At 39.2% G+C, this 20995-nt stretch overlaps 1 protein-coding gene across 1 annotated transcript; it reads left to right on the plus strand.

Annotated features, from left to right (window-relative positions):
- The first annotated feature begins 677 nt into the window (after positions 1 to 677).
- On the plus strand, positions 678 to 16194 carry LOC149271828 (tudor domain-containing protein 7-like). The gene is made up of 16 exons (XM_089507111.1): positions 678 to 890; positions 2386 to 2527; positions 3723 to 3936; positions 5365 to 5450; positions 6029 to 6237; positions 6592 to 7181; positions 8615 to 8801; positions 10183 to 10294; positions 10553 to 10755; positions 10892 to 11026; positions 11568 to 11654; positions 12755 to 12889; positions 13472 to 13582; positions 14212 to 14702; positions 15364 to 15524; positions 15974 to 16194. The coding sequence occupies exons 1-16, from the start codon at positions 678 to 680 to the stop codon at positions 16192 to 16194; spliced, it is 3297 nt and encodes a 1098-aa protein (XP_089363237.1).
- Positions 16195 to 20995: the final 4801 nt, after the last annotated feature.

The following is a 20995-nucleotide window of genomic DNA, read 5'->3' on the forward strand; positions in this document are numbered from 1 at the left end:
CTGTGTAGACATTGATGAGCCGGGGGGCAGAAATCCACAACTAGTTGTGAACAATGGCCCATTACACTGTGGCTGTAGCCGTATTTTGCATCGGTGATCACTAGTTCATTAGGTTATTAGTTTTAATTTTTTTTAAATATGTAAATGACGCAAGCTATGGAATGTTCCTATTGGTCACTTCGCTTTTCCCACTTTAACTCCATTTTTTTTTTTTTTTTTTTACGTCTTCAGCATAGTGGGCCAAGGTCCATACGAGACACTCGCCTTCTGTCATCTCCAACAATGGCCCCTTAGAGATGCACTACCTTTGATTTTAAAGAGCTTTTATCAGTGTGATAACTTCTTAGTCAATTTCACCAGAAGTTAAGGGCCAGTAGTGGAATTTTAGTCTTGGTTTGCATTATCCAAGAGGATGCTTGTTAGGTTCAGTTGTACGAGTCTACAATGAACTTTTTGATCACTTCTAGAGCAGTACAATACTTCATAGCTTGCGCCTGACTTAAGAATGTTTTTATATCTAAAGTATATAAATGTAGTGTTTTTGAACTTTACAATTCAGTTCTAGGTTTGTAGAAGGAAAGTCAACTCTGTATTCATTTTGAAGCGTTACCCCAAGTTGAAAATACTCTTTCTAATACTACTTCCATTTCCCTTTTTATTTTTAATAGGAGCGCAAAATGCTGGAGTCGGAGAAAGATCTGGTGGCAAAAATGCTGAGGGCCGTCTTGCAGGCAAATAAAAATGGCGTGCCTCTGGTTCGGCTACAAGGAGAATATAAATCGCTTACCGGAGAGACGATTCCATTCAAGGAAATGGGTTTCCATACACTGGAGGCATATTTGAAAGCCGTTCCTGCCGTTGTGAAAATTGATATGAACCGTGCTGGCGAGGTAATGGCTTCAAAAAAAATCTGCATGTGCTTCAATATGGGGTGTAAAGAACCAAATATTGTACAGTTTTGTTTGTTTTCCCTATTTTTGGGCACTCATTGATGATCGGTATAATTCCATTTTTTATTTCTCTGTTTTACAGTTCCACGGGGGTACCAGTTAGCAGGGAGTCATTATCTACTCAGATCCGTATTGCAGAGTATTTGTATTAGTGTATCACTGATGTTAAGCCAGCTTGTGCTTGAACAATACCAATTGATGTCAGTATATGCTGGCCTTGTTAACAAAAGCGACATTAATCCTACTTGATCTACTCAGCCTAATGTGTGTAGTTTCCAGAAAGGCTTTCTACTGTAGGTGGTAGAAAAACAAGTTTTTGGTGGCATTGAGCCCTCCACTCCTCCCAGTCAACCAGTGTTATGGGACCATATTTTCTGATTATTTCATTAGATCAAACTTTTCTACTCTGATTTTTGTCAGTTACTGTAATTGTGTTGGACGTATTTAGTTTTAAAGCGCATGGCTAATAAGCTGAGGTTTATCACCGTAACCGACAAAAACAAATGCAGCAGAGGTCCAAAAATCTCATCTTCACGGAACAATATATTAAATTCCTACATTGTGTTTCTTTGGCATAATTATCGTACGTAATCCCATTTTATGTGTGCTTATCCTGCAGTATGCTGTGTACTGTCACCTACACGGGCTTCATGTTCAATGTACGAGCAACCAAATATATTGCAGAAATGTAGAGGTGTTGAGGGCTTTTAAGAAAAGCATTTCCTTGGTAATTTAGGTTGGCATATATTCTGCCAATGAAGAATGCATATTAAAGCATGTTGTGTTTTAATATGCATTCACTAATGACTTAGGGAGAACCTGCAGCTCTAGATTTGCAGTGCACTGTCCCTGCCACAGTGTGACTTTTTCACCAATCACTGGCTCTCCCATCTAACTCAGTTGGAGTGCCTTCTGCTCCTGTATGTGGTAGCCTCTCATTAGACCCTCAAACTCTCTTGTGGGGGTGAGTGTACTGGATGTGTGCAGTGGGAATAGAGAGTTCAGCCGGACATATATCTCATAAGCCTAGGAGCTGGTGGATGGCAGTCACCAGATCTCAATCCAATAGAGCACCTTTGGGATGTGGTGGAACGGGAGATTCGCATCATGGATGTGCAGCCGACCAACCTGCAGCAACTGCGTGATGCCATCATGTCCATATGGACCAAAATCTCTGAGGAATGTTTCCAGCACCTTGTAGAAAGTATTCCACGAAGAATGAAGGCAGTTCTATAGGCAAAAGGGGGTCCAACTCGGTACTAGCACGGTGTACCTAATAAAGTGGCCAGTGAGTGTATATGTTACCGTATGTAAGGTATAAGCTTATTAGCTTAGTTAAATCATTGGCCGGGCCTGTCAGGGGAAAAAGTGTGCCAACTCCTGATATCTTGGCTAATTATGTGTACTTATCCTCCATTCTGTTCTCCCAATGCAGGTGGTCTGTCATGCTGTGGTTTGTAAGGAAACAGCCCGGATTGCTGAACTTGTTGCCCGCCAGAGAAGCTCAAAAAGGAAATCTGGAGGCCAAGTCAACTGTCAGATGAGGCTGAAATATTCTGCCCCTGTCACACACGTTGGTAATGGCAATAACCTTGTGCAAGTCTTTACAGATCACGTCCTATAAAATGTTAGCTTTACATAGACTTAAAAATGTGTGTTTGTCAAATCCTATTCTTAACCAAAACAGGTTTAAAAGATCCGCTGCCGGAAGACTATACAACTATTGGCCCTTAAAAATAAATAAATAAATAAATAATTGCCCTTTGCGTAAATATCTTACCTATAACTGGTGATTTTAAATGGAATACAAAAGTATTCATAGTTTTTTTTATACATATAGTCCCATCATACTCTGTAGCTCGGTGCAGTGGGCAAATAACACGAGGAATGATTTAATTATTATTAATTAATTATTTAATTAATTATTATTTAAACCGAAGATGTGGAGGGCCCTGCTTATACAAGGTTACAATCTAGAAATTGACTTCAGTTTGTATTTTAAGATCCTTCTTTTGCTATAAGAATAGCTATGGTAGTACATCCTCTCTAATTTCATTGGTTTTACATGGAGTAGCAAAGTACTTTAGCTGGCCTTTCTGTTGTACAGTAGGCCCAACGGTCATGTTTATTAGCGGTTTAAGCCATTATGTTAAAGGTTCAATACAGGACTACATGATGCATGTTGGCTTGCGATATTTAATGTTAAATACAGAAGAGGTATTCAATAAGGTAATGAAGACAACTGATTTGTTATTATTCCTTGTTGACCTAGAGCTTCATGTTGGAGGCATGTGTAGGCGCCGCTCCCAGATCTTAATATTCTGGCTCCTGTACAGCATAGATTTTAACTTCTTTCCAATAATCTTATATTAGGCATGTGATCCTCACAAGATTAAGGGATAGTGATGCAGGTTGTAGCAATAAACTAATCTGAGAACGATCCTTCAGTCTGCCAGTGTTCCGAATGCTTGACGCAGATTAACTGCTCTTTCAACTGCTAACTATTTAGCTGCCATCACACTTGAGAGTTAGGTTGTTTTATAGGTAGAAATGAATAAACTGAATAAGTTTGGACCTAGCAGGCACCCTGAAAAAAGTTCTATTAAATCTTCAAGTGGAACAGCACTTTTAATAGAACGTATTCAGAAAAACCATGGCCTTTACGGTATGTTTGGTGCCTTCGCAATTCATAATTTAAAACTAAAGTTCTATAAAAAAAAATAAAAAATTGCAAAATGTTCAGGTATTCTATTTTTTTTTTCTTCTTAAAAGGGAAACCAAAAGCCACACTCAGAAAACCAGGGTTCCCATCCCCTCAAGACAGAATCATCAGGAAACCTGTACCTTCTACTGCAAAGGTTAAGGGGAATGTTTGGGGAGGTCAGCCCCCACCTGATCCCTACTCTTCTCCACCTGGAGCTCTAATGTACAATGCTGGCATTTCCAGAGAGGTTCTCGCGCCAAGGCAGCCATCTATCACAAACAGGTTAGTGTTTTGCGTACTTTGTATGTGCAGAAACACAGAATTTGATGGCAGATCTGGCCCATTTCGCTGGCCCATTTTTCTTGATGTAAGGATTCTGATCTTAATTGGTCCTTGGTAATTTCGGTGATCTTTGCCTCATCTTAACATTGAGTGATTCCAGAGTCTTCTCTCTGTCCTTTTCAAATTTCCCTTGCTCTCCAACAGCAGTAATGGGATCAACTTATTGGAACCAAGTTGTCCACTCAGTATAATGTCTATTTGGACTTTCAAGGCTTGCAGACTAATAAGGCACTTTGTTTGCCATCACCAAGCCAGACTAAGTGAAAGTCTTCACTATACAGATCTAAATCTGACAGGATGGTTTTTAGGATCTTCTAAGAGAAGGTAGCCTTAACATGCTGCGTGACCTTGAATTCCCCTTCCCCAAAACGAAACAGGTCAAGTGACGGAGAATACTTCTACGAGTTTAGGTGCGTATCTAATTGCGTTTTAAGTATGAAAGGGAATACTATAAAGGGAGAGTTGTTCTGTGTGAAAGGTATTGAGAAAACTTTTCCTCCTTTGTGTGCTTTTTTTTTCTTTCATTAGAGCTAGGTGCATGGTTTGTAAAATGAACCAAGACTGACAACACAGCATCTTTAAAGACACAGCTACAACTTTGCGTGTGATACAGCAAAACCTTTCTGTCTTTACTGCTGGCTACCACTGTTGTTTAAAGTGCCATTTAAAGAATTATGTTTCTAATGCCATTTTTAGCAGTAAAGGTTATTTTAAGTGGAATTGCAAACAAGTGTGACCACAAAGCCTGCTATATGCCAATGTAAAAATTGCTTACATTGTTTATCTGTTTGGTTTTTTTGCTTTTTTTTTAATTTATTTTTTTAAGCAAGGCAAAAAAATAGCAACATTATAAATATATATAAAAAAAAAATAAAAAATTCCTCCTAATAATAAAAATCTTTAAATTGTGTGGTCTACAGGTCACTTGTTGTATTTGCCTTTAATCATACAAGTTGTAGATCCGGATGAGTGCTTCAGCAGCACTTTTTGTTAATACTCATTACACACATTCTTTTCTCTTTTTAAGCTGATGTAGGCCTAGCTTGGCATGCATATTTGCTTAAATCATCTTTTCGCACATCAGATGATTGAAATTGGCATGTGCTTTTCGTCTTTATTTGTCTATTAATCCCCGCAGCGAAATTGGGACTGTCAATTGGGATTTTTTTTATTTATTTTTTTTTTATTATAAAAGTAAACTATTTACTAGCCGACTGACAAAAGCATGTTATCTTTTTGTGGATCAACAGAACCATTCGAAACAAAAGATGTGCAGAATGTTCACATCAATTTACTGTCATTATTTGATTTCTGTCAGATGCAGCCCAAGTATAATTATATATGTATGTTTTTTTTTTTATTTGTCAGACCTGAAAGAAAAGTAACGCTTCCACCACGGTTCCAGAAAGAGGGTAATTTGTATCTGCTTCCAACCCCTACTGTGGATTCAAATGGTAGGGTATTATGTGGAAATTATAGCCAGGGCTGTAAAACAAAATGGCAGGTTTTGTTGGGTTAAGGCATATGGGTTTCAGTGGGGGACTTCTAGCAGGTGGGGTTTCTGTCATGCCTAGGCCTACTACATAAACATGATTGTCCATCAGAGTCTTGAGTTTTATGTTAAATATATTGAAAGCTGTGATTCTGGTCGTAACACAGTAACTAGTGGAATGATCCTGTCGGCAAGAATAATCCATTGGCTACGACGGTTAGAAGGCCTATTTTCTAACTTGATCTGCTGAGTTTGTGGCAAGTCCTGCAAAGATTGGTGGGGTGTCTTTTACAACCTCCCTGTATTTACTGATATTTTCTAAAGTCATTTATGTCCACGATTCATCTATGGAACATGTTGATCCCGCCTGTAAAAGTAATGTATGTTAAAAGCATGTTGAAGTTGTGTTTAATAATTTGTAAAACCAAATCTAATATCTTAGTCCATGAAAACAGGAAAAATATTTTCTGATTTTATGTAAATGACCTTTTAAGTTCTGTGTCCTGTAAACCAACAACTTTTATTTTCTTTCTCGTCAAGCCAATGACACACAATCCGGAAAACTTCCTCTGCTTGGCAGTTTTTGTCACAACCTCGTTTCGGTTCAGAATAACTTAAGAGAACTTTTCAGCAAATACAGCAACGGCATCTGGATTTCAAAGCTGCCTCTGCTTTACAAGGAGACCTTTAAACAAGACCTTGGCGAAGATGTGTTGAAACAGGTTGCCGCTTGGACTCATATTTGCACGGTAAATGGTTATTGTTGGTGGTATTGTCCAAAAGTGTAGATATTTTCACTTGTCACTGTGTCATACTGTCATTGGAGTTTATTTCTGCATTGAAATATGTAAATAGTATGTTGCACTATTTATATTGGAAATGTGCCTGACTGGTGGGGTCCTCACTGGTACGTGTTAGCTTGAAGGCTGTGGGTCTCATCCACCACTGAGCTGCCACTCAGAAGGCTGCTTTGTACTGTGGTTAATCTAAGCTAGTTACCTGCCCATGATTACCTGTATTTTACATAAAAAAAAATAAATTTGGTTTGTTAATCGAAAACGGTTGTGACATTGTAATACAGCGTGTGTACCCTTTGCTTCTAGGCTCAGAAGCTTATGAATAGTGGTCAGACAGAAGTCATTCTTTATCCACCCATAAGAAAACAGATCACTCCGAAGACTTCCCCACATCGGAGCAGCGAGCTGATAAAACAAAATATCTCTCCTGTTCATTCAAAACCTACACCTACACCTACTCCTAAACAAACCCCAGGCACTATACCTGATGCTGAACTGAAGCAGAAGGTTTCCGAAATCTTGGTACATTATCCTAATGGCCTCTGGTCACGTGCGCTTCCTAAAGTCTTCGAAGACACGTACAGAAAGAAGTTTCCTGACGAAGTTCTCCAGAACCTCTCCGCTCTCTCCGATATATGCACTGTGGACATCATTTCTGAAAATCCTTACAAAGCTATCCTATATGCAAAGGCCGCAGTGAGCGAAGAGCAGAACATGAATCTTTTAGGGAACATGAATGTGTCTCAGGCAATACCAAAGATAAACCAAGGCGAGAATCCATCAGACACGGACGATTTTGATGTGGACCTGACACCTCCAGCATTAGTTTTTCCTTCCGAAGCATCCCCCTCGGTGCTAGTAGTGGAGCTAAACGATACTAATGAAGTAGTAATAAGGTAAGTGGTTTTGTCTGTACATGCCCTACATACGATAGTCTAAAATAAGATTGTTCTTGTGGCGATGTTCATGCGGCAGAAAACTAATGAAAAAAGAAACACTGCTTCCACCAGTTTCCATCATTTTAATAAATCAACCTGTTTTACAAATCAGTACAGTTTTATGTATGTGTTAAATAAACGTGTTCTTGTGGTGCCATGAGGGAGTGCAGCTGGAACATTATGTATTGAACATTGCCTTACAGAGAAGCTGAAATCCATGCTGGTTGCTCTGTTGACACTCAGTGGGGTGTCTCCGCTCCAGCTGCTAACAATTTCTTATTTTCACTTGTAAAATCTTTAGTTTGAGATAGGCAGGGCTGTTTGGAGTATTGTGGACAGGGAGGTATCTATAGTGATTTATTAATAGGCGCTGCTCTTATTGTAGGGTTATTTTGATTTGAGTGGTTATTTTATTCAAATATTAAATAAAACTTGAGTTTTTTTATGTATTCTAATTTGGATACTTGCTTACATTTTTACTATGACACTCGGTGGCTCCAGAATGCAGGTTCGCTGGGAATAGTGGCATTCCAGCTGAACTGGTATTGTGAATGGAAGAAATCAGTAGATCTTGAAGCATGTAAAATCAGATTGTGTAGTGGACTTTACTGAATTTTAAAAAAATACAGCGATTTGTACGAGGCCAGACCCCCAAGAATTAAACAAAGAAACAAGCAAGAAGCTCAGAATTCTCATCCCACATCTGTGGGTCCAAATTCACTCACACTCTCTCATTCTAGTTCATACTCTCTAAATGTTTCCATACCTTCTGCTTCCACATCTACTCCTGCATCATCATCTTATCTTCTCTCTTCTGACCTTCAATCCTTTATTGTCTGTCTTCGTCTGCCTCTCTGCGAACATAACCCAGCAACTTCCGCCAAAATGTGTGCGCTGCCGTGACGTCCTCCACCCCCCCCCCCCCCCCCCAATTTCCGCAGAAGTTGCCGGGTTATGTCCACAGAGATGCGGACTAAGAAAGAAGATTAGATTGAAGAGAGAAGAGAATGGAGAAGATAAAAGATGCGGAAGTGGTCGGCAGAGAAGAAAGGGAACATTCAGAGAGTGTGAGAGAGAGTGAACAAGAGAGTGAATGTGGGCACTGGGCAACTAATTTATTTCCTGAATGAAAAAAGGTCTCCAAATTTTCGGCTGCACCGTATGGGCAGGGAATGAAAATCATTGCCCAAAAACAAGTTGCACATGTCTACTGTGTAGGCCATGGTGGAAGGATCATACAGATGCATTAGGTAGGGAGGGAACTCATGCCTTTATATTTTATAAAAGAAATGTGCGCCTTTTTTACAGAAATACATTAGACAAATCTACACATTATATAGGCAATACATTTATTTGTTAATAAGTGTGTTGAATTTCCTTTTATTTCTTAGGTATGTTGGCCAAGATTACTCTGCTGCCCAAGAGCACATGGAGGATGAAATGAAAGAGTTTTATAGTAAAAGCTCATCACATGTTAAGGCTTGCTCCCTAAGGGTAGGGCAGCTTGTGGCTGTGAAAGCCGAGGAGGATGCATGGCTGCGGGCTGAGGTATCTACAACTGCCGATAACAAAATAAAGGTAAGATGCTATTGCCAAAATTATAACTCTATAAACTATATGTGCAAAAGGATGTGGACACCTGGCCTCCATAACTCTATGAGCTTGTTGGACATCCCAATTCAAAACCATGGGCATTAATAAAGAGTCACTACCACCACCACCTTTTGTGGTTGTAACATGCACTCCACAGGATTTTGGAGTGTTTCTGTGGGAATCAGGTCAGGCACTAATGTTGGTCGAGAAGACCTGGCTCACAATTGGCAGTCCAATTTATTTCAAAGGTGTTCAGTGGAGTTAAGGTCAAGGTTCCGCTCCTCCACACCAAACTTGTGACGTCACGTCTTGGGTCTGGCTTTATGCATACAGGCACAGTGCTGGAGCAGAAAAGGACTTTTCCCAAACTAGTGCCACAAAATTGAAAATATACAATTGTTTAAAATTAGTTTGTACGCTGTAGCCTTACCATTACCTTTTTAACTGGAAATAAGAGGCATAGCCCAACCCAGAAAAGCAGCCCCAGACCATTATCCCTCCTCCACAAACAGTAGGCACTAAGCATTCATGTAGGCAGTGTTTTCCTGGCATCCGCCAAACCCCAATTTGTCTATCAGACTGGTTTGGCACTTGGTATTGCACATAGTGTGCAACTGTTCAGTCATGGAAACCCATTTCGTGAAGCTCTATAGGCACAATGCTTGTGCTGGTGTTACTTCCGGAGGCAGTTTGGAAGTCTGTTGTGAGATGCTTTTTTTGGTTTCTTTTTGCTTGCTATAAGCTTCATCATTATGTGTCCCAGCCTGTGTGTGTGGTCTTGCCCCCACGCTGATGGCAGATCCACTTCTGGAAGCTGGAGAGAAACTAAGACATTGCTGATGGGGAGCTAAAGTGTTCCCCTCACCTTGCAGAGCTGCTTTCTAAGAAACTAAGAAAGTTTCAGCCCTACCATGCACTATGGAAAGGAACATAGAGGCACCTTACCAGATTTACTTGGTCTATAGAAACTTCACGTGACACCCCAAACTGTCCCTTTGCTTTTCATCTGTTGCATTTTCAGGTGGCCTCACATACACAAATATGTACTTTAGGTGTATGTACTACGGAGTGTCTATAAAGCCTAAGAGTAAGTGTGAAATGTGTCAGGATTAATAATTATAGTGTTTGGCGATCTGGATCACATTTTAGATGGCAATGTCAGCTGACTGAGTGACATCTGCTATTTCTTCCAAAAGCAGTTAAGCATAAGTCCACTTTTTAAGTAATCTTTTGCGAGTAATGCATGTAAGAATAATTTGTATTTTAAGTGGACCCTGGATGTGTGATGCGTGACATGTTTCATTATTTTCTATTTGAACCTTATTCAACACATGTTGTTTCCTGTTGATTACCTGTGTTGTTTCAGGTCTATTACGTGGATTATGGCTTCAGTGATCTAGTTGAGGTCATCAAAGTGTGTAGGCTGGCTAAGCAGTTCTACACGCTCCCGTTCCAAGCAACACAATGCAGACTGGCTGGTAAGGTTAAAGGAATAGTCTTTATTTTATTCCAGTGAAGCCTTGAAGTGTACTTATCTACCATCCTATCAGTAAAGTAATTTCAGATTGCTGGCCTTAGGAGCCATCTGGCTCTTGAATATTTTTATTAAGTGAAAAAGTGGTGAGGCTTAAGCTGGGATTTTGCAAATTTGGAGGTTTGCAGTGCTTAAAAGGTCATTTCAATTACATGAATATGGTTTGAGATATCATGTAACGGCTCAACTCTTTGAATTTCAGGTTTGGAAGCATTCAGCAAGGATCCTATTCTGGTGAAAGCCGTGGAGTCTAAAGCCTGCGGCAAAATACTTGCAGTAGAAATTCTACAGAAGACCGAAATACCTCTTGTGGTTCTTTACGATACGTCAGGAGATGACGATATTAACATAAATGCCTCTTGTCTAAGAGAGCTGTGTGATCATTCCCTGAGTTTACAGCTGAAGGTAGCAAACGAATTGATGATTTTTTTTGTGCATTGTGTAATCAGTTCTGCACTTATATTCTACAGGGCCCAGTATACTTAAACACGGTACACAAGTACAGGCAATTTTAACTTCTAATTGTTAATTTATTTCATAGATAAACTCTTCGTACTCAAATGTAATTGTGACCAATGTTTGTTCTGATGGGACACTGTTTTGTCAAGTCCCCTCCAAGGGACTGGCCAAACTCTGCGAGACATTACAGAAGATACAAAGCGACTTCAGTTCCAAGGTAATTATGTTTCATTGCCATTGCATATGTAGCACTGAAGTCTTAGGGCAAGCATGAGGAACGTATTAGGAGGAAACATTAAATTGCTCATCATTAGAAGATTCTCCAACCGTACATTGAGATCTTCCCAAGTTTGGGTTCCATTTACTCTGCAAAAGGCTGTTGACTTCACCACAGTGAGATTTTGGGCTGTAAGAAAGCTCTTGGCTTAGCTATAAAAACTAAAAGGCTCTCAGGGATAACAAAAGATGCTTCTTACATGCCTGTTGCACACACGTTCTCCTAGTCATTGGGCTCTCCTTCATTTGCTACCAGACAGATAACGTAGCCATGTTAACTGCAGTATATCAATCAAATCTCTGTATATGGGAATTGGGGGGGAAGTATTACAGAAATAAGTCAATTGTTCTTAAAAACAATGACTTTTCGAACAGGCAAAGGTTGATACTGCGCTTGAAAGTCTAGTCAGAACAGGGTATGGGCAAAAATTTAGAATTTTGTCTTTGTCTTTGATTTTTTTATTTTTTTGTTTTGTTATTAGCATGTTACATCGGATTTGTTTGTAAATCTCCCGTTCTGTGGAAAAATCTGCCTGTTTCACTGCAAGGGAAAATGGGCCAGAGTGGAGGTAAGAGGTTTTTTTTTGTTTTTTTTATCTTTACTGGTTTGTGAATGGTATGAATTTTTTTTTTTTTTTTCATTTTTACTTTTTCTTGATTTTCTTCCTAATACTGCGAGAGATTGTCCACTTGACCTGAAGCCAATACAACAAATAATGTTTGTAATAGACAGGCCTAGTGGAAATGTGAGATATGTATTTGTTGCCATAGGCTTTAAGGTTTCACATGGAATATTGTCTTCAATGCTTACATTACTTGGTTTGAACAAATGCAGTGATGAATATAGGGACCCAAAATGACCATTCTATCAAGGACCTAAAAATCAAAGTACTGAAAGGGGACTTCAGTAATACCAAAGAAAGACAAACATTTGAAGTCAGAATGATTCAACTATTCAACAGCAAGAATAGAGGACTCAATGTCGATTTGGGTCTCCTATCCCACTACACAGGTTTTACATAACCCCCCACCTGCTATATGTACTGTACTTTTAGTGCACCATGTTCATCTATATGTACCTGTATATATGACAACATGTGTAGACATATACATTCCCATCCCTATATTCATCACTGCACTCCTATTCCCTGTATGTGAGCACTAGCATCTTATGGTATTTTATTTTATTTTTTTTGTCAATTTATCTTCAGCAGTGCTAAACCCCCCCCTTCCAAATTCCCCACTCAGAACATTTATGACCCTCTGGAGGGACACATACTTTTACAACATCTCACCCTCTCTCATCAGATCTGGGTAGTAAGCCCCCCTCCCCTGCCACACAACATTGAATTCTATGTGTCGTTTTGCTCAGAAATGTTTTAGACTTGAGAAAGGGAGAAGAGCTCCCGAAAGCTTGTCATTCCAAAATTCTGTTAGTCCAAATAAAAAAGGTATTATCACAAGATACTTATTCCATCTGTTTTTTGATATTGACACTACTGGACTAATACACGGCTACAACCTCTACTCTATATCTATATATATATATATATATATATATATATATATATATATATATATATATAATATATATATATATATATATATATATATATATTCCTCTGCCGTTTAATACTTATTTTATTAAATATTCCTTTTTTCCCTTCAGATAACAAGTGTACACAGTAGTCGAGCACTCGATGTTCAATTCCTAGATTCTGGAACAATTGCTTCCGTAAAAGTTTCTGAACTGCGTGAAATTCCATCTCATTTCCTCCGTGAAATTATCTCCATTCCTCCTCAGGTAACTCTTCTTCTACTATACTGTACCACAACACCCTCCGCACAGACAAACGGGGTCACTGGTACCAAAAGAACCTGTTAAGGGGAGCTGCGGATTTAATATTATTATTATAACCTTTTATTTATATAGCACCAACAACTTACGCAGCGCTTAATACAAAACATATTCAAGGGGTATGACAAGACGAGAACTGACAGACTAAGACAAACCGATACATTAGGTGGAGAGAGCCCTGCTCGCAAGCTTCCAATCTTGAGGGCATAGGGTGACAAACATGACGAACAGAGAAAGGCGAGATTTAAGTGAATATCCATTGTAATGGTTATTGAATACCAATTACATGGGACACAATACAACAGATGTTAAATAAACCACCTAGGTGTTTAGTAGAACTGCATACTGTATTGTATTCTATGTCATGATTGTTTTCTGACCCATCTTGGCTTTTTAGGCTTAAAATGGATTCAACTGATAGGTTACTTTGGGCAGTTTACCTTTAAATGGCAAATGCGAAACACAATGCAATTTTATAATTGTAGCTGGTGGTAGTAGACATACATTGATATTTCTGTTCTTGTATAGGCTCTTAGGTGCTGTTTAGCAGATCTTCCACTTAACATCGGTACGTGGACACCAGACGCAGTGCTGTGGCTCAGGAACACCGTCTTAAACTGCTCGGATTGTAGCATTAAGGTAACGTCTAGTACTACATCTAGACTCTTCTTGTTCTGTATACATTTTGCACCTGTGCTAGTTAACGTCAAGACTCAACCTGCTTCAATACATTCAGACTCAACCGTACACTTAGTCCATTTATCATCCATTTATTATGGTTTGTGCTTCCTTGCCAGTATGGCATAAGCTTATACAGAAGCATCTGTCAATTTTACATAGAGCTCGTCGGCTCGGGGCATGGGATTTTTTTTTTCTAAATGAAGATTTTAACAAATCACGTTTTAGTAAGCGTTGTGCATTTAGCATAGCGAAACTGGCTTTATGAAATGTTTCATATAATCTTAAAGTGTCAATAGGGATCAGTGAAGCACTTATTTTACTTCTTACAGAGATCTAGGCAGGGTTTTCAGAGGAAATGCGTGTTGATTTACGTCCTGACCTTCTGTGAGGTTCTGTGAATGAAACTAGTCAATCAGAGCTGGGTGACTGGTCCTGCGCTTACACGTACTTGTATCTGTGTTCACCAAGGGAGCTATTATGAAATGGAGGGGGACTAGACTTTTTGTGTATTTTACCCACATAGACATGCAGAGGAAAGGAACATCATTACTTATTTGGTGTTTTAAACCTTTTGTGTTTTTGTACAGGTTGTGAAAATGGATGAAACAAAGAACATGGTCCATGTTTATCTTTTCTCTTCAAAGAACTGTCTGGATCCTGAAAAAAGTATCAACCGCCTAATCACAAATGAAGAGTTGTGGAAACACCAAAAGGATGTGTTTATCAGTGTGAACCCTGGTTTGCCCAGTATGGTAAACTGCAAAGGAGATGCCACGTCAAACATGCCAGGGCCACGCAAAGAACAAACCCACATAACAAAAAAGCACATAGAAGAACAAAACAATGCTGCACCTTGCTCGGAAATGCCCCCACCACTACCTCTACCCAAGCCTGGCGAGCACATAGACGTGTTTGTGTCAGTGGCTTGCCATCCTGGTCATTTTGTCTTCCAACCTTGGCAGGAGCTACACAAGTTGGAGGTGGTTATGGAGGAAATGCTACTGCATTACAGTACCACAGAAGAGAAACCAGTGGCTTTGGAGAAAAACAAGATATATGCAGCAAAAATTGATAACAAGTAAATCATTTTTAGGATTTTACATTTTGGATGTTAACAAATTGCCTAAATTAACTTGGGGAAATCTCAGGGGGAGGGGGGGGGATTTATTTTTAACCCCTTAAGGACAATGGGCGGTCTCTAAACCCATTGAAAGCAATGCATTTTGAGCGCGTACATGTACGAGCTTTGTCATTAAGGGGTTTACAAATTCTACTCCAGAATAGCTTTATCTCATTAAGTCATGCATATGATTCATGTGTGGGTCCTAGCAAAAGCCAAATTGCTAAATCAGTCTGTTGGCAAGAAACACCATTTCTGTAATGGTGCTCAGTATGAGTGTCCCTACACTGTCAGTGTTTGAATGCCTGAATCTCGGTTTCTCTGTGTCTGAAGATGAGACCAATATACAAAAAGTTACTACACATCTGTTACAAACATTTTTATACCATTTTTAAAACTGTTTTCCACGCACTATGTATGTATGTATCAGGGGTGCATAATACTTAAACACTCCAGCCATTATAAGCACTTGGTCCCTTTATTTTATTTTTTATGCTGTGCAGTTTGCAAATGCATGGAGTAATTCTGCAGTTTCCCACGTTTTGTTAATATTAGAGGGTTTGGTTTTTTTTTTGCGTTGAACACACAAGCTCACTACAATCTGCAATATTTCCCACAGGTGGTACAGAGTTCTTTTGAAAGGAATACTTACAAATGGCCTTGTATCTGTGTACCAGCTTGATTATGGCAGACACGAACTGGTCAATTGCCGTAAAGTACAGCCACTGCTTCAGAAGTTCAGACAGCTGCCTTTTCAGGCTGTAACAAGTCAGCTTGCAGGTAAGAACCTAAATGTTCAATTTGTTTAGGGATACGATGCACGTCTTTAAATATACACACAAGTCCCGACACACATCTAGATGCAGTGCATTCTGCTCCATCACAGACCGACCCAAAAGTTCCAGAGTCAAAGGATTTCTCTAATTAGGTCTAGCTTATTGATCTACAGAACATGTAAATTACAGACACTAAATTTGATTAGTGTGTGGAACATAAGACACGTGTCACACTTGACCATTATATATGATATTTCCCCATCAGAGGGGCAGTAACACTTTTTATTTCTTTAGATAAGTGAAGTAAATCATGTTTGGGTGAACTGCCCGAATAAGCAGCGTTAAACTGACCTCTCTATTACTTGATAGAGAGCTTTAATGTTTTGCATTTAATTTGCATTTTGCAGAAAAACTCCTTTTGATTTTTAGTTTCTTCATTTTTTTTCTTTGTAGGCATAAAGTGTGAGCAGTGGTCTGAAGAAGCCTCAATCGTCTTCAGAAACCACGTGGAGAAGAAACCTCTTGTGGCGCTTATACAAGCAGTTTCCGAAAGCACTAACCCTTGGGATCGTAAAGTAGTGGTGTACATTGTGGACACCTCCATGCCAGACACAGATATTTGGGTTCATGATCTCATGTCAGAGTATCTCGATGAACTTTCTCGCTCTGAATAGAGTGTAACCCTCAAAACCCCGGCCTCGATTCAGCAATAACTGAAAATACAGCTTTTTTTAAGAAGTTAGATTGTTCTACAATTGGTAACCATAGCAAGGTTTGCAAAATCTGAAAACTTGTTTTCTGTGAAAGATATTTAACAGATTTTTTTTTTGTTTACATTGTTAAAGTGAGTTGATTTTCTGGATTATTTGCACTTTGTTTAATATGGTAGCTCTACATTGTTGAGAAAATATCCAGAATTCCATTTATTTAACAATAAAAAATAAATACAAAACACTGTTTCACTTTTTAGGTTCAAGTTAATGTAGCCCATGAACACCCTTTCATGATTAATGCAAAATACTGATTATCATGGCTGAAATCCAGATAACTGTAGAAAAAATGCACTTTTCTTCCAATACAAAAAGTAGCTATTATTTAGATGGAAATTTCCTGTGAGAGAAGGGAAGGAATTGGGAAATCTGTGGGTTCTATTAATTTACACTGTCACAGTTTTTTTTTTTTTTTTATTTCTCCAAAGAGGATATTGTACACATGAAGTACAGAAAAAGAAAAAAAGGATAAAAGGCAAACCAAAATACAACATACAAACACAGTAAGCATGTAGTAGTATCATCAAAGAAGGCACACAAGGTACAAGTCGGCAGTAAGTAAGATACAGTCGATACAGGTACTAGAAAGACTCAAAAGTGCCTGCCACAGAAGGCACATAATACAGACGAACCAGACGGAGGCCGGGGAGCATATTATACAGGCAGCATCAGTATAAAAGGTGCGAAAAGTACAGGTGCAAGAAAAACATGATATGAACTACAGCAACACATTAAGACTCCGCCACAGCCAGAGCATGGCGTAGCCCTGGGTTTGGAGATTGATGGCAAAACCAACCAGTGGATTGAAACGTGTTGTAAAGTGACAGTTTAATGGAGTCATCCATATAGCAGCAATAAAAGAAGACCATTTTCGGAAGAAAGATTTAGCCTTTACTTCCCTATGTATGGTGGCGTCGAGGCAATCCAAGCAGAAAATGTGCTGTAACCGACCTACGGCCATGTCAAGAAGAGGTGGGCTAGACTATCCATTGGGCCAGTATAGGTTTTTTTTTTTGTTTTTTTTTGTTTTTTTTTTACTGTGGCCCACTCCACAGTCAAGTGGAAGGCGATACCTAGAACCCTGACTATATATTGATGAACGTTCCTCCCAAAGTTGTCGATGTAGGGGCAGGCCCAGAGGCCGGGGTACAGATCAGCGTCCGTTACCGCACACTTAAAACAGAACAATCACCCAAACGTGCAGCTGCATAGAGTTTCGGAGTCATGTACATTCGGTGAAGGATTTTCAAAAACCTTTCACTATAGGAACGAGACACCAAAAGCTTAGACCAGCGTATCCAGGTCTATGTCTGGGAGGCCTTTATTCCAACCGGGCAGGCCCTGCCTAAGGGAGCCCCAGGTGATAATAGTCCAAATTTACCTATATAGAAAGGACATGGTAAGGGGGCCGGAAGGATTACGGACGGTTACACTGTCAAGAGGGTTGTTGTGATCCTTAGGTGACAACATAGCCAAGATATCGATAACAGAACTGCAAAGTTGTCAATAATGTAACGCGGGTACGGAAAGGGAAAAAAACTTCTCCCGAAGGGTACGAGAAGTAGCGGGGCAAAGAAAATCACTAATAAGGCGACCCCCCTCAATCTCCAGTTTCTACTGTCACAGCGTTTAGCAAAAGTAAATGCATTTATTAAAACTACTCATTACTTAGCCCGTTTGGCAAGCACTTTAATTGTTTGTGAGATATATAGTTTAAAAGTTCATCTCGTGGAAGCTGAGATGTGGCACAACTAGCATTATGTAACCAAGTTCTCTCCCTTCTCCACACCCTCAACTAAGCAACAGGGCAGATATATGGAGGGCAGGTCATTTTCATTCAGATCCTGAGTAGTTAACATTAGGGTTTCCACGATATACAAATACAGTGGCTTGCTAATAGAGTTATTGCTTATTTTAATTCATAAAACACCATTATATACCGTAGGTAACAGGCCCTCAAATATCTGGGATTATAGCATCATACATTTTATTCTAGCCTGTTTGCAGGAGAATATATAAAGGACTTCTCAAGAAACTACAAGGTCCCATCAATCCTTCAGTGGGAACCAATATAGCTCCAATTCTGCATTCAAGAACTACTGGCTCCCACTGTGTTTTCACCACGTGCTCACCCAGAGCACAATCAATGAAGAACCCACTTCAAATAATGGAAAGACACAAGAACAGCAGTGGGAAGTATTACATTTCCAGCTATATTTTGTCTCTGCAGATTTTCCCCAAAGAGCCACAGAATTTTCAATCTTATGACTGCAGTTTAATAACAGGCCACTAGATGGACCCTTAACAGAACAATACTTCTCACGTACTTTACACAATGACACAACTGGAAGCAGAAAGAAGAATATATATATATAAAGATGTAAAGAGGGCCCTGCTCAAACAAGCTTACAATCTTATATATGTGTGATTTATATGTGGCTATATACAGAGAGATTCCTTTATTTTCAATCTTCACAGCTTCCAAATTCCTGAGTGAGGCATCTTCCCCCAATTAGAATTTTCCACAGTTTAATAAGAACATTCTACGGCTAAGTTTATGTTAACCACTGGAAAGTAAAATCTAGACTGTAAGCTCCTTTGAGCAGGGCCCTCTTCACCTGTTGTTTCTGTAAGTTAAATTGTTATGTTGCATACTACTTGTTATGCCCTGTCTACCCTTGTACAGCGCTACGGAATTTGATGGCGCTATATAAAACCATAAATAATAATAATAAAGGGACAAATTACTCAGCAGTGATTTACGATTGTAAGCTTGCGAGTAGGGCTCTCTACCTAATGTATCGGTTTGTTTTAGTCTGTCAATTCTAGTCATACCCCTTCAATATATGTATTATAAGAAGCGCTGTGTAAATTGTTGGCGCTATATAGATAAAAGATAATAATAATGTTAAATGGGAAAATACAACATGCAAAAGAAATGGTCCCAAGTGCTTTTATATCCTTTATTTTGACACAAATCCCTGCCAGACACTTTAGCATATGAATGTGAGAAAATTGATAGTTGGTTTACATGTATAAACAGAGCTCATATCTATACCATAATTCACAGTAATCAAATGGTTATTTTTTAATATATCAATACCTATCCAATCTCCTCCGGCAATATCTTTAAGAAGATGCAGAAAAATAAGTGTAACACTGAAACATAGAATACCCTTATGTTCCTAAGTAGCCCATCACAATGATGTTGTTGCTAATGGCTGTAACCAAATCCATAATGGTCCTTGTGACAATAATGATTTACTATACCGTAAAGAATTCCCTAATTGTTACCTGAAACCAAGCAGGGATTTAAAGTGTGACACTCCTCAAGAAAATAATCTGGGTCAGAATGGGGGATGCACACTGGGTGATCCTGATCATCTGTCCCCTCGCTTGAGAGCGATCTAAGAACCCTTAGATATCTACCCTGCTCGGTTTCTCTAGCTGCAGGAACATCGTTCAAACAACCACCTAGTGGTGATGTGTGAGTACTGCAGCAGTGCCAGGACATGGTGACGTCATGAGTGACAGCGCAAGTGCCAGCCAGCAGCTGCCTGGGTTAGTGCTTGTCTGCAGTGATTTCTGCCTAACCTTGGCCAGGGAACGGAGGCAACTCTCCTCAAGGGCAGACTGTGTCTTCCATTACACGTCCTCCTTTGCCCTCGGCAGACGGACTCTACAACCTCCAAGACACCAGTCCTGCTCTTCCCGGGGTAAGGACAAAACTTTCTTTGCTCTTAAGTGCAATGCAAACCTCAAGTTTGATCAGCTTCGTAGCTGAATGCGCAGTCAGGACCATATCTGGTCAAAATATTCAGTGTCACCAAAGGGGGGACTGTGCAGCTTCCCTCTATAAATAGCATGGGACACTGATCCACACAGGATCAGCAGTAGTGGTCGGGGTATTTGTCTGTGTCTGAATAAGATGTCTTTCATTCCCACTCCTGTGGATCTTCGTAGCTGATATCACTACCAAGTGTCTTAATCATGCTCCTGATCACTGGAAGTTCCATAACATGTTCATACCTTTATGTATATGCAGATGATCTGGCTACTTCCATGTACTTTGGGTTTTAAGGGTTAAATCTCTGGTTACTAGATCATCTTTGGTTAATATATATATATATATGAATATTTGGTAATACTAGTTAAAAGGTTTAAGCAAAATTATGTCTAAAAAAAGTGAATCTGGTCAAAAGTTTAAAAAGTTGTATTATCACCATAGCAACCAATACCATGTTCTTGTTGCTTGTGCTATTGCATACGTTGCTACAGCAATAAGACCACTTTTAAACTTTTCATCTGAATTATGTACCCAAAATGTATTTTGGTTTGTATAAAAACTTATACAGCCTACCAGCTGTCCCTGAGAATGAGAACCAGACGATATGTCCTCAGCGTTAACCGTATATCACTTTTAGTGGCATGTATTGTTTCATATTGTTTTATAAAGTGAGTCAGACATATGAGAATGTTTCTGCTGTTTATAATTTATAGTTACATGGTATGTATTAAGTGATCTTCACCTCCAATAAAGCTTAATCTAAACATTTTTATGGTCTTCACTTGACAAAATATTTTCTTCTATAAAAATAATTACCCTTCTCCTTTTAGCATGAAATTGTCCAGTGATTCTGTTGGCATTTTCTCTTGCCTATTGTTCTTCTGTCTTCTTTTTTCATCTGCTATTCCCCGTGTCTTC

This window comes from Sceloporus occidentalis, unplaced genomic scaffold (assembly GCF_023333645.1).
Source record: "Sceloporus occidentalis isolate IW3139 unplaced genomic scaffold, rSceOcc1.0.p SCAF_458, whole genome shotgun sequence".
Lineage (NCBI taxonomy): Eukaryota > Metazoa > Chordata > Lepidosauria > Squamata > Phrynosomatidae > Sceloporus > Sceloporus occidentalis.

Excerpts from the sequence above, each read along its gene's own strand:
- LOC149271828 (XM_089507111.1), top strand. The coding sequence starts at position 678 with ATGCTGGAGTCGGAGAAAGATCTGGTGGCAAAAATGCTGAGGGCCGTC. Across the intron at positions 891-2,385 it reads ATATGAACCGTGCTGGCGAG|GTGGTCTGTCATGCTGTGGT; the intron begins GTAATGGCTTCA and ends CTCCCAATGCAG. Across the intron at positions 10,295-10,552 it reads AACACAATGCAGACTGGCTG|GTTTGGAAGCATTCAGCAAG; the intron begins GTAAGGTTAAAG and ends TTTGAATTTCAG.